Here is a 13138-nt window from a genome sequence, read left to right as displayed (position 1 = left end):
CTGCCTCCAGCATTTTGTGTGTGTGGCTTTGGATTTCCGGCATCTGCAGAATTTATGATCAGAGTAGAAAAAGCCTACTGTGTTTTCCCTATCTATAACCCTCATAATTTCGTATATCTCTATCAAATGTCCCCTTAATCTCCTCTGCTCCAGGGAATAAAGTCTTGGATCCTCAAGTCCTGGAAACCTCCTTGTGAATTTTCTCTGCACTCTTTCAATCTTATTGACATCTTTCCTGTAGGTAGGTGACCAAAACTGCACACAATACTCCAAATTAGGCCTCACCAGTGTCTTATACAACTTCAACATATCATCACAACACCTGTACTCAATACTTTGATTTATGAAGGCCAATGTGCCAAACACTTTCTTTACAACCTTATCTTCCTCTGATGTCTCTTTCAAAGAATTAGGGACCTGTATTCTCAGATCCCTCTGTTCTTCTGCCCTCAGTGCCCTACCGCTCATGCTGGTAGGTTGTCCTCCTAAAGTGCAACACCTCACACTTAACCTCGTTTAATTCCATCTGCCATTCCCCAGCCCATTTTTCCATCTGATACAGATCTCGCTGAAAGCTTTGATAGTTTTCTTGCTGTCCACAATGCTCCCAATCCCGGTGTCACCCATGAATTTGCCGATCCACTTTACTATATTCTCATCCAGATCATTGATATAGATGACAAACAACAACTGACCCATACTGACCCCTGCAGCATTCCACTAGTCACAAGCCTCCAGTCAGGGAGGCTTAAGATGGCACTGGTGACGTACAATGATGACTTGCTGGCCGTATACAAAACTACCAACTACTTTATTGATCACACTCTTGCTCAGAAATGATCACTACAATTAATAGCCTGTAACTTCCCTTTTGGAGTTGAGCTTTGAACCGCCTTGGCATTTTTTGCAGAGTGAGTTGAAGTCTTGAAGATGCAGGATAGTTGTGGCGTGATGTGTACAGGTCGAATTGAGGTGGTGAGAGTGAAGAACGAGCTAATGTTTGGCCATTGCTGGAGCAGACGGAGGCTATTCAAAGTGACAGAACTGAGGTGAGGATGAGTTGGGTTGCAGGGCCCAGGCCTGAGAGTGAATAACAATTTGAGGTTCGACAGATTTAAGCACTGGGCCAGATTGGAAAGGCTGGGTATGGGACAATCGAGGCAGCAGGTCCCAAGCCTGAGAGTGTATTGAAGTGTGCAGGGCCCGGGTTCGAGAGGAAGGAATGACCTGATGTTCAGCAGATCGAAAAGGTCAGGGTGTTGAGGCTGTAGGCGAGGGATGGTGTTCAGCTCACTGCTCGCAAGGTTTACTCGTCTCTGTGCTGAACTAATGGGCTCCAGGATTGTCTGCGACCAGCTTCATGGCTGTGGTCTCGCTTTCATGAACCTCAGTTCTGAATGTTATTTGCCAACTTTTATCGTTTGGATGAATTATTTTTTTTTCTGCACACCGGGTGTTTGACAGTCTTTTTTTGGTGGGTTCTACTGGGTTACTTTGTTTTGTGGCTGCCTGTAAGGAGACAAATCTCAAGGTTGTATGTAGTACTTTGAGAATAAATGTACTCTGAATTTTGAACTAATTACTACCACTCTCTGGCTTCCCTCACAAGACCAATATCTCATCCAATTTACTACCTCATCCTGAATGTCAAACGACTGAACTTTTTTGACTGACCTCCTACGCGGCACCTAGTCGAAAGCCTTGCTGACAATCCACGTAACAGCATTCACTGCCTTGCTTTCATTAGACCTCCTCGAAAAATATTGGTTAGACATGATGTACTACACATAAGGCCATGCTGATTATCCCTAACGAAATAATTATGTATCCTATCCCTCAGAATACCTTACAATAATTTACCCACTCCCAATATTGGGCTCACCAGCCTTTAATTTCCAGGATTATTCTTAGAAACTTTCTTAAACAATAGGAGCAACATTAGTTATCCTCCAATCCTTATCCAGCGTGTGGTGAAAACTGCCTAGCGGATTATCAGCACCCAATTGCCCACATTGAGAACGTCTACCATAAACGCTGCCTGGGCAGGGCGAAAAGCATTATCCAGGATGCATCTCACCCTAACCATGGACTTTTTACTCTCCTCCCATCCGGTAGACGCTACAGGAGGCTCCTCTCCCGCACCAGCAGGCACAGGAAGAGCTTCTTCCCTGAGGCTGTGACCCTGCTGAACCTCACATCACAGCGCTAAGCAGTATTGCACCCATACTGTACTGTCTCAGTACTTTTATATTTGTGTGCTGTAGCACTTACTTTTTATTTGCAGTTATTTTGGAAATAACACTATTCTTTGCATTTCTGGTTAGATGCTAACTGCATTTCATTGGCTTTGTATCTGTACTCAGCACAATGACAATAAAGTTGAATCTAATCTAATCCTTTGACACCTCACTTGTGGCTAAGGATATTTTAAATACCTCTGCTTGGGTTCCTGCAATTTCTGTACAAGCCTCCCACAGGGTCTAAGGGAACACCTTGTCAGGCCCTGGGGGTTTATGGGTGGTGGGGTGGAGGTACGTCTTTACAAGGGAGGTGTAACGCTCCTTCCCCAATCAGGGTCACGTGAAGCCATGAGGGCAGGCGGTGGATGGTCGTATGAGCAGCTGGTGCATATCGCAAGTCCTGGTTATGCGACCACTGACAATCTCTGAAGAGTATTGATCATGGCTGGGGTCACCCCTCTTGTAAAGACACCGTCCAGAAGAAGGCAATGGCAAACCACTTCTGTAGAAACATTTGTCAAGAGCAGTCATGGTCATGGAAAGCCCGTGATCACCCACGCCATATGACACAGTGCATAATAAATGAATGTATTTGCCTTAAGATAGCTCCAACTCTGAAATTTGTATACGATCCAAGCCCTCACTGCTGCTTTGCCTCACTTCTATAGACTCTATGCCTGTCTCCAGAGGAAACACAACTGTTTGCTCACACAAACAACACATTTCATTGTTTGTTTCAATGTACATGTGATAAATAAATCTGAATCTGAATCAATTTTCCTCCTACCAATTCTCCACCACACCCCTTTGCAGTTTCAATTAACAAATTTCATGGGCTGCACAGTAGCGTAGTGGTTAGTGGCAATGTTTTACTGTAAGATCAGGTTTCACTTCCTGCCAGTGCCTGTACATTCTCCCCATGACTGCGTGAGTTTCCTTCGCTTGCCCTAGTTTCCTTGCACAATGCAAAGACGTACAGGTTGGTAGGTACTTTGAAGTTTGAACTTTAAATAAAATAAAAAAGAATTGTAAGATACACCGTCTTGGTGTATTTGGAAGAGGATCAGATATTACTCAGTGCCAGCAAGGATGCCAGCCATATCGACTTTACACTTCCACACATTTTGTTAGAAGGATGCTGAAATGCCGCAGTAAAATAAGTTATATGTCAATGACTTAGATGACAGAATTGATGGCCTTGTGGCAAAGTTAGTGGATGATATGAAGATAGGTGGAGGGGCAGGTAATTTTGAGGAAGTGGCAGAAGGACTTAGACAGTAGAAGAATTAGCAAAGAAGTGGCAGATGGAATAAGATGTTGGGAAATGTATGGTAATGCATTTTGGTAAAAGAAATAAAAGTTTGGACTATTTCTAAATGGAGAGAAAATTCAAAAATCTGAGGTGCAAAGGGTCTTGGAAGTCCTTGTGCTTGATTCCCTGTAGGTTAATTTGCAGGTCAAGTCTGTGGTGAGGAAGGCAAATGCAATGTTAGCATTCATTTTAAGAGGACCAGAATATTAAAGCAAGGATGTAATGTTGAGGCTTTATAAGGCACTGGTGAAGCCTCACTTTGGCCTCGTATGTAAGAAAGGATGTCCTGACATTGGAGAGGGTTCAAAGGAGGTTCTTGAAAATGATTCTGGGAATGAAAGGCTTGTCATAGGAAGACCATTTAATCGTTCTAGGCCTTTCATCACTGGAATTCAGATGACCTCAATGAAACCTATCGAATGTTGAAAGCCTCAATAAAGCGGATATTGAGAGGATGTTTCCTATGGTGGGGGATCCTAACACCAGAGGACATAGCCTCAGAATAGAGGGTCATCCTTTTAGAACAGAGGTGAGGAGCAACTTCTTTAGCTAGTGAGTGGTGAATCTGTGGAATTTGTTGCCACAGGTGGCTGTGGAGGCCAAGTCATTGGGTATATTTAAGGCAGAGGTTGATAGACTCTTGATTAGTCAGGGCATGAAGCGATATGGGGAGAAGAAAGGAGATTGGGGCTAAGAGGGAAAATGGATCGGCCATGATGAAATGGTGGAGAAGACGCGATGGGCCAAATGGCCTAATTCTGCTCCTATATCTTATAGTCTTATGGTCTTATGATAAAGTACTGGTAGTCCCACTTGTCAGTGGACTGGGTGGTGAATGCGATGAGACAACACAGACTGCTAAAACTGAGGTGCTAAAGAATGGTGCCTGTGATTACAAGAATGGATAGGTATTTCCAAACGAACCCAAAATCCTGACAAGCACATCTTACCCAATCTGCCCAACCTTTCCATGCCTGTAGCTGAGCTCTGAAATGATTCCAAGTCTTGGTTAGTGAGGAGCCCAGTACCGTACACCATCCAGACGTGCCTTCAATTACCAAAACAACACATCTCTACTTAATTGTCCAAAAAAATAACATTGGCGTACTTTTAGTTTGTCTAATTATTTGCTGTATCTACAAACTTTCACACATTGTGCACTCAGCCACCCAGATCCCTCTGCACCTCTGAGCTCTATGGTCCCTCATCATCTGGATAGAATCCTTTATTTTTTAATTTTACCCACAAAAAACTTACTCCTTTTATTATTCTCTATTTGCAGATCTTTGCCCTCTCACTTGCTCCACCCACATCCCTTTGTACTTTTTCAAGTCCCCTTCACAGCTTACTTTCCCAGATATGTCCGCATACCAAACAACCAATCCTTTGATAACTTCAACAAAAATTTAAGTCTCCCACACCATCCCTGACGCACATCTCTCTTCACATCTTGTCAACTAAACCAGGGCTGATTTATGCTGCCCCCTTTTTTCCCCTGCACCAAATTTTTTTTATCACTGTCATAACTTTGATGTGGTAACATATCAAATGTCCCTGGAAATCGATGTAGAGTACATTCACTGCTTTCTATTGCCCATAGCACAAGTTACTTCTTCAACAGACTTCAACACGTTGGTTTTGCTTTGAATTTTTCTAAGTACCCCGCCATGACCATTTTAGTGATACCTTCTGACAGTTTCCCAATGTTATGTAAACACAGAAACATATTGCTATTCCATCATCATCTCTGAGTCCAAATCTCCTGCCAATTTTCACCAGGATTCATCCTAGGAATATCTCAGAATTTAATCTCCAGTTCTCAGGTTTCCTGTGGAATCTGAAGGGACAGCTTGACAATAAAGGACTGCGTTAATTGCACGAAAAGGAAGTCATGGGCGACAATGGTGTGAAGGACAGGCAAAGTGGGCTGTAAAACCTGCCACCATCTACAATGGAATTGAAATGGTTGAGTGAATGAGACAATGGTATCGGTCAGGGACAGGAGCAGCTGCAGGACCTGGGTCGCCCTACCTCATCTTCTCATCATTCAGATGTTCAATATTGAGAGGCCGGCGCCTCTCTGCCAAAATCTTCTTCTTCATTTCCCGCCCGGTCTGTTTCACACCTCGCCGTTGCTCTGCCTGTAGGAAACGGGTGTTGCAGTTACTTGTGTAGACCACTTCATCAACACCAAGACCACTCCATCAACACCTAGACCAGATCATTGACACCTAGACCAGACCATCAACACCTAGACCACACCATCAACACCTAGACAGTAGCTAGGATGTGAGCTACAAATTACAATGTGAAATAGAAAAGGCTTGTAAAAAGGGCAATGTTACGATAGCCATGGGGGATTTCATTACGCAGGTAGATTGGGAAAATCAGGTTGGTGCTAGATTGCAAGGGGAGAATTAGTAGAATGCCTACAAGATAGCTTTTTAGAGTGGCTTGTGGTTGAGCCCACCAGGAGATCAGCTATTCTGGAGTAGGTGTTGTGCAATGAACCGCAATTGATTAGACAGCTTAAGGTAAAGGAACCCTTAGAGGACAGTGATCATATTGTGATAGAATTCATATTGAGATGGAGAAGCTAAAGCCAGATGTGTTAGTATTGCAGTGGTGTAAATGGAATCACAGAAGCCTGAGAGAGGAGCTGGTCAGTTGATTTGAAGGGAAGTCAAAGCCAATATAAAAAACCAAAGAGAGGGCATGTAATAGAGCACAAATTAGTGGGAAGTTAGAGGATTGGGAAGCTTTTAAAAACCAACAGAAGGCAACCAAAAAAGTCACTAAGAGGGAAAATATGGAATATGAATGTAAGCTAGCCAACAACATTAAAGAGGATACAAAACGTTTCTTCAGATATTTCAAGAGTGAAAGAGAGGGGAGAGTAGATATTGGATGCTGGAAAATGGTGCTGGAAAGGTGGTAATACAGGACAAGGAAATAGCAGAAGGCACTAGTAGTGTGCCAGAAGATCGAGAATGTCAGGGGGCAGGAGTGAGTGAAGTTGCCATTACTAGGGAAAAGAAGGTCCTTGGGAAACTGAAAGGTCCATAGATAGATAAATCATCTGGACTAGGTAGTTTTGAACCCCAGGGTTGAAAGTTGAGGCTGAAGAGATTGTGGACACATTAGTAATGATCTTTCAAGAATCAGTTGATTCTGGCATAGTTCTGGAGGACTGGAAAATTGCAAATGTTACCCCATTCTTCAAGAAGGGGGAGAGGCAGAAGAAAGGAAATTATAGGCCAATTAGTTTGACTTTGGTGGACGGGAAGATGTTGGAGTCAATTGTGAAGGATGTGGTTTGGGGTACTTGGAGGCACATGATAAAATAGGCCATAGTAAGCATGGTTTCCTTAAGGGAATATCTTGCCTTTGAAACCTGTTGGAATTCTTTGAAGAAATAACAAGCAGGATAGATAATGGAGAATTGGTGGATGTTGTGAACCTGTATTTTCAGGAGGTCTTTGAAAAGGTGCCACACATGAGGCTGCTTAACATGTTAAGAGCTCGTGGTATTACAGGATAGATACTAGCACAGATAGAGCATTGGAGACAAAGAGTGGGAATAAAAGGAGCCTTTCCTGATTGGCTTCTGGTGAGTAGTAGTGTTCTGCAGGGATCAGCGTTGGGACTGCTTTTTACATTATATGTCAGTGATTTGGATGATGGAATTGATGACTTTATGGCCAAGTTTGCAGATGAAACGAAGATAGGTGCTGGGGCAGGTGGTGCTGAGAAAGCAGAACGGCTGTAGAAGGACTTAGATAGATTACGGGAATGGGCAAAGAAGTGGCAGATGGAATGCTGTGTTGCGAAGTGTGTGGTAATGCATTTTTTGTTAGAAGAAAAAAAAGCGCAGATTATTTTCTAAATGAAGAGAAAATTAAAGATATGATGTGCAAAGGGACTTGGGGGGGTCCTCGTGCAGGATTCCCTAAAGGTTAATTTGCAGGTTGAGTCGGTGGTGGGGAAAGCAAATGCAATGTTAGCATTTATTTCGAGTGGACTAGAATATAAAAGTAAGGATGTAATGTTGAGGCTTTATAAGGCACTAGTGAGGTTTCACTTAGAGCATTGTGAGCAATTTTTAGACCTGTATTTAAGAAGGAATATGCTGACTTTGGAGAGGGTTCAGAGGAAGTCCATGAGAATGATTCTGGGAATGAAAGGGTTACCATATGGGGGCCAATTTTTGGCTCTGGGCTTGCCTGTAATCACTGGAATTCAGAAGAATGAGGGGAGATCTCATTGAAACCCATCGAATGTTGAAAGGCCTCAACTGAGTGGATATGGAGAGAATGTTTCCTATGGTGGGGGAGTCTAGGATCAGATGGTATAGACTCAAGAATAGAAGGACGTCCTTTTAGAACAGAGATAAGGAGGAAATCCTTTCGCCAGGGAGTGGTGACTCTGTGGAATATATTGCCATGGATGGTTGTGGAGGCCAGGTCCTTAAATATATTTAAGGAAGAGATTGACAGATTCTTGATTAGTCAGGGAATGAAGGGTTATGGGGAGAAGGCAGGAGATTGGGGCTGAGAGGGAAATGGATCAGCCACGATGAAATAATGGAGCAGACTCAGTGAGCGAAATGGCCCAATTCTGCTCCTATACCTTCCGGTCTTATGGTCTTAGTTCACTCCATCAACACTCTAAACATTCTATCAACACCTAGAATGTTCCATCAACACTTACACTGCTCCGTCAACAACTAGACCACTCCATCAACACTTCAAATGTTCCATTATCTTCTGGACCACTACATCAACACCTAGAGACCATTCTGTCAACACCTAGACTGTTCTGATATCATCTTGCAAACCTATAACCTCTGGCTCTAAGAAGGAGAATGGTGGAGAGAGGGGGAAACCACCTTCTGTCACATCGTAACTGCCTCAGTGTCACTGGATCTGAACCCTCAAACCCTTCCCAGTAACACTCTGGGAGCACACTCACCTCTACCTTCTCAAGGGCAGTTCAGGATGAGCGATGAACACCATCCTCCCAAAAGTTAAAAGGTGAAAGGTAAAATTCTTCCACTGAAGTTGCAAAATCTGCACTGTGGTGCCCAGGTAGATACTTGCTCCTGCCCTGCCTCTGTAACCCGTTTAAGTCCTGCATTGCTCGCTAGCACAGGTAGTTCAGTGGTTTAAGTCTTGCATTGCTTGGAGATGTAACTCCTTTAGCACAGGTTTGTTAATCATTCCCTACCAACACGACCACTCAGTGCTTCCACCACCCTCAGGCAAATTTCTACTCACCTTCTCTCCACCGTTACCTCTGTCTCATCTGGTACCAAACCTCCTTAAACATCTCCACTTCTGTCTAGCCCTCCTTAAGACCCACTTCACTGAGCAAACATTGGGTCACTCAACACCTTTGCCACCGGCTTAAAATCAAATTGTATCTGTTAATCCTCCCATGATGAAGTTTGGGACATTTTACTCCTACACACAAGTTGTTTCTTGTAACACTAGTGCAGGAAGGGTTGCATGGGGTCAGAGGTCGCTGCCTCACTTTACCATTGTCCCGTTAGAACGCTGCAGGGAGAACCTTGTGTTACTGTCCACACCAGAACAGGATAAGATTCAGTTTCATAGAAATTACTGAGTATCATCCAGTTAATTCTGCTTCTTCTGCAAGGGAAGGCATACCACAAGGCCAGGAGACCTGTGATTACCAGTGATGAAACAACTTCCCCAACTATCTATCACTGAAATGAAACAACTCAATTTTGACAGGAAAGCTAATTAATTCTCCATCCAATTGCTGCTCCATCTTGATTAGTAGAGGGGAAAGGAAAGTGCAGGAGTTTTCCTCAGTAAAGATGGTGACTTCTGGCTCAGAAGGGAATGGGAAAAGAGGAGAGCGGTAGTGATAGTGGATTCATTGGTTAGGGACTAATCTTACTGGATGTAACAGCCTATTCTTACTCCAATTTCATATTCTTTGTCAATGTGACGTCCCTACATTCAAGGTCGAGTTGTTTTCATGGAATGTCTGTATTGTTAGGGCCATTGATGAGCTCCTACCTTAACAAGGTAACCACCAAAATGTGCACCCATGTTAGAAAGGACTTTCTTCTTCTTGGCGTCATCATCAGCACGTTTTTTGGCCTCTTCCTCCTCCTTTCGATTTCTCTCCTCCTGCACCGTAGAGAGAGGGAGAGAGACAAAATAGCTGGTGACCCAATATGCACGGAAAGGAGAGATAGTCTGGTAAACCAACGGGTGAAGAGGTGATCTGGCAAAACGATAGGCATGGAGGGGAGAGGTGACTTGGTGAACCAATGGGCATGGAAGGGAGAGGTGATCTGGTGGACCAATGGGCATGGAGGGGAGAGGTGATCTGGTGGACCAATGGGCATGGAGGGGAGAGGTGATCTGGTGGACCAATGGGCATGGAAGGGAGAGGTGATCTGGTGAAGCAATGGGCATGGAAGGGAGAGGTGATCTGGTGGACCAATGGGCATGGAAGGGAGAGGTGATCTGGTGAACCAATGGGCATGGAAGGGAGAGGTGATCTGGTGGACCAATGGGCATGGAGGGGAGAGGTGATCTGGTGGACCAATGGGCATGGAAGGGAGAGGTGATCTGGTGAACCAATGGGCATGGAGGGGAGAGGTGATCTGGTGGACCAATGGGCATGGAGGGGAGAGGTGACCGGCTGAACTGGTTGGGATGGTGCTGGGTGGAGGTTGAGGAAAGGAGATGGTGAGGTAATGGGAGAGAAGACCCACCAGCAGTCTGGCCTGACGGTCACGCTCTTTCTCTGCACGGACTCTCTGTTGTTCAGCTCTCTCTGCTCTTCTGTGTTCCTGCAGATGCAACAGATGACACCCATCTGAGAAAGCTGAGGTAACTTTTTACTTTCAGAGGGTACTGAGTCTTCAGAACTGTCTTCCACAAAGGGCGGTGCAAGCAATTTTTGAATATTTTTCAGGCAGAAATGGTTTTTATGATAGAAGTGGAACATAGAAGAGGTCAAAGGTTGCCAGGTTAGACGGGAGTTCAGGTGACTGGCAGCTTGGCCACAATCTTATTGAACAGCATGCTGGGCTCGAAGGGCCAAATTGCCTTCCTCTGGTCTAGTTTGTACATTAATAAATTTGGTTCCTGTTTGGGACCATCCTCAACTCAGAGAAAGGTCTGAAGAAAGAGGGTACTTCCTAAGTAGCTGCTTCCACATCTTCATTCGGGGAGATAAAGGGAGGTTTCTGTACAGAGGACTGTGGATCCTTGGAGCTCTCTGTGCAGTGGATTGTGAGGGTCAGTCAATGAGTGTGTCTATAAAAGGGAACGTGTTAGATTCACAATACTGTACTTGAGAGAATCAAGGACAGCAATTAGAAGACGTGCAGCCTGATCTCCGTCGTGACCCAGCCACAGAAGGCAGAGTTCTTGAGACCCCTGGGATAATGTCCTGTCTGGGGTAAACACACGCTGGTTCACTCCTGGAGTTTGCCACCCTGGGGTTACCCGTCTACGTTTGGACTCTTCATACAGAACAAGCTCATTACACTGAGGAAGGTGGATGAGATAAACAGTGGCTGCTGACTCTGACTAATCACTGGAGATCAGGTCAGGTCGAGTTGTGCCTGGTGGTACGGCGGGCATTACATTTCAGGCCAGAACAACACAGGCGGACACAACGCCCAGGACTGCCACACTCTGCTCAGTTGTGGGCATCTGGGCAGCTGGGCTCAGGCGGGTGGATGGGTCGGCCTGAACTCCAGCCCCTCTACAGCCACCATCTTACTGAATGGCGGGTCAGGTTCAAGGGCCGAATGGCCTACTCCTGCTCCTATTCCCCAGTCTTACAAAAGTGGAAACTAATATAGATGCTGTGATGTCAGTAGCCCTACAGAACCTGGCTTCTGTTCGACTGCTGAGAAGAATAATTAATTGAGTCTGGTTCAGCGAAGTCATGTTTATAACAGAAAGGATTATACACACGGGTGAGTTGCTAAATGTATACATCTCTGTGTCGCTGCAGGACAGGAGGATTAGACATTACCTCAGAACAGCTGCAGCTTGGCTCCACCCGCGTGCCAGAAGCCTTGTCTGGAAGGCACAGGCCCAGGTTCGGATGCCTCGATGGCCTGTATTTAGACAACAACCCTGGTTGCGACAATTGGTGTCTGTGAAATGCACCGCAACCTTTCCCAACCCCATTCCTTCCAACGTTCAGCAAGGATTGTTGGACGGAAAGCACATTTGGACAAGATATTTTTGCACTCGCATAGGAGATTCTGCAGGTGCTGGAAATCCAAAGCAACACACACAAGATGCTGGAGGAACTCAGCAGGTCAGGCAGCATCGATGGAGTGGGCTGAGACGCTTCATCAGGACTATTTCCCACCACTCCCCCCCCCCTGATAAGGAGATACAAATCTTACCCCTGTGGTAAACTCTGCTAACATCACTGTTGAGGTAGGTACTGTTGATTCTACATGGTTCGGGACAGAATGGCCACCTCCCACTCTCACCACTATCCACAGTCTGCATTTTCAAAAGCAGATCCAGGCCTATTAGTGCTGTCAACTTTAACTGGATGTATTCCAGGAAAGTCATTCATATGTTATGCTAACCAGCTCTCCCCGTCAAACAGATTAAACCCAGTGTAAAATGAAAATAGAAGTAACAAAATATTTGTTTCCTGATCCCAGGGTCTAGAACTGCAGTCCAGGATGTCGGCACTCTTTGCAAACCAAAATACCTAATTTTACATTTGGGCAGGGTAAACTCATCACGGTGAAGAGGGTGGTTGAGGAACACGTTCTTTCTCCATGAGATGTGCTCATTAAGGGAATCACAAAATGTGCAAGATGACACATATTGCTTTCCTTGGCAGGGTGGGTGTTTGAGAGAGAGATTCAAAATCTCGAAAAAGCAGCAGGTGCCGGAAGCAACTCTCAGCAGTTCGTGCTGGAGAGAGAAACAGTGCTTTGAGCTAGAAACTTTTCATCTTTGGTAAGAAGCGTTAGTTTTTTCCCTCTCTCTGCAGCTGCTGCTTGACCTGCTGAGTATTTCCATCACTGCCTGTTTTTGTTTCAGCATTGCAGTGTCTTGCTATTGGGATTTGATGTGAGGGACGTTTCATGAGTATCTCAGTGCCTCAGTGATGTAATAAAGAGTTACAGCTAAAAATGGATCTGAGATGAACCTTGTGGTCAGAGGGTGGAGGGATTCTGAGGAATACCTACAATCCTCTCCTTCAGGTAGATCAGTTCCTCTTCCTCCTTCTTCCGCTGTTCGAAATGGGCCTCGATCAGTGTCTGCAGTTCCAGCAGGTCCTTCTCCATGCGCTTGCGATGGATGTCCTGTAACGGACAGGGAGACGTGGGGGAAACAAGAGAGCTGAGATAAGTTGGTGAATCAGCACTCATCTGAAAGCAACTGCGGTGGATCTTTCTTGCCTTTGACGTGACTCTGAACGAGGCCATTCGGCCAGTCAGGTCTGTGCTAGCTCTCACAGAGCAATCCAATCAATCGATCCACTCCCTCCTCTGTGATATTTTGTGGCTATTTTGGTACGATGGCACCCATCCATCCACCTATCAGCGTGTGCC

The 13138-nt window shown here is 45.1% G+C and overlaps 2 protein-coding genes across 7 annotated transcripts in view; one reads left to right on the top strand and one right to left on the bottom strand.

Annotated features, from left to right (window-relative positions):
• The window catches only part of LOC134353936 (uncharacterized), a 431517-nt gene that overhangs the window by 10846 nt on the left and 407533 nt on the right, over positions 1 to 13138 (top strand). The window lies entirely within an intron of this gene.
• Positions 1 to 13138, bottom strand: part of tnnt1 (troponin T type 1 (skeletal, slow)) — a 43538-nt gene that overhangs the window by 11050 nt on the left and 19350 nt on the right. Inside the window, exons 5-8 of the mRNA XM_063062510.1 lie at positions 12773 to 12889; positions 10307 to 10384; positions 9600 to 9713; positions 5584 to 5693 (exon numbers count right to left, since the gene is read on the bottom strand). Of these exons, the coding sequence (XP_062918580.1) occupies positions 5584 to 5693; positions 9600 to 9713; positions 10307 to 10384; positions 12773 to 12871 (401 nt within the window). The 5' untranslated portion in view covers positions 12872 to 12889. The remainder of the gene's footprint in view (positions 1 to 5583; positions 5694 to 9599; positions 9714 to 10306; positions 10385 to 12772; positions 12890 to 13138) is intronic.

The sequence above is a fragment of the Mobula hypostoma genome, chromosome 11 (assembly GCF_963921235.1).
Source record: "Mobula hypostoma chromosome 11, sMobHyp1.1, whole genome shotgun sequence".
In the NCBI taxonomy this organism is placed as follows: Eukaryota; Metazoa; Chordata; class Chondrichthyes; order Myliobatiformes; family Myliobatidae; genus Mobula; species Mobula hypostoma.
The sequence above is the reverse complement of the archived record's forward strand: the minus strand, read 5'-3'. Positions and strand labels throughout refer to the sequence as shown.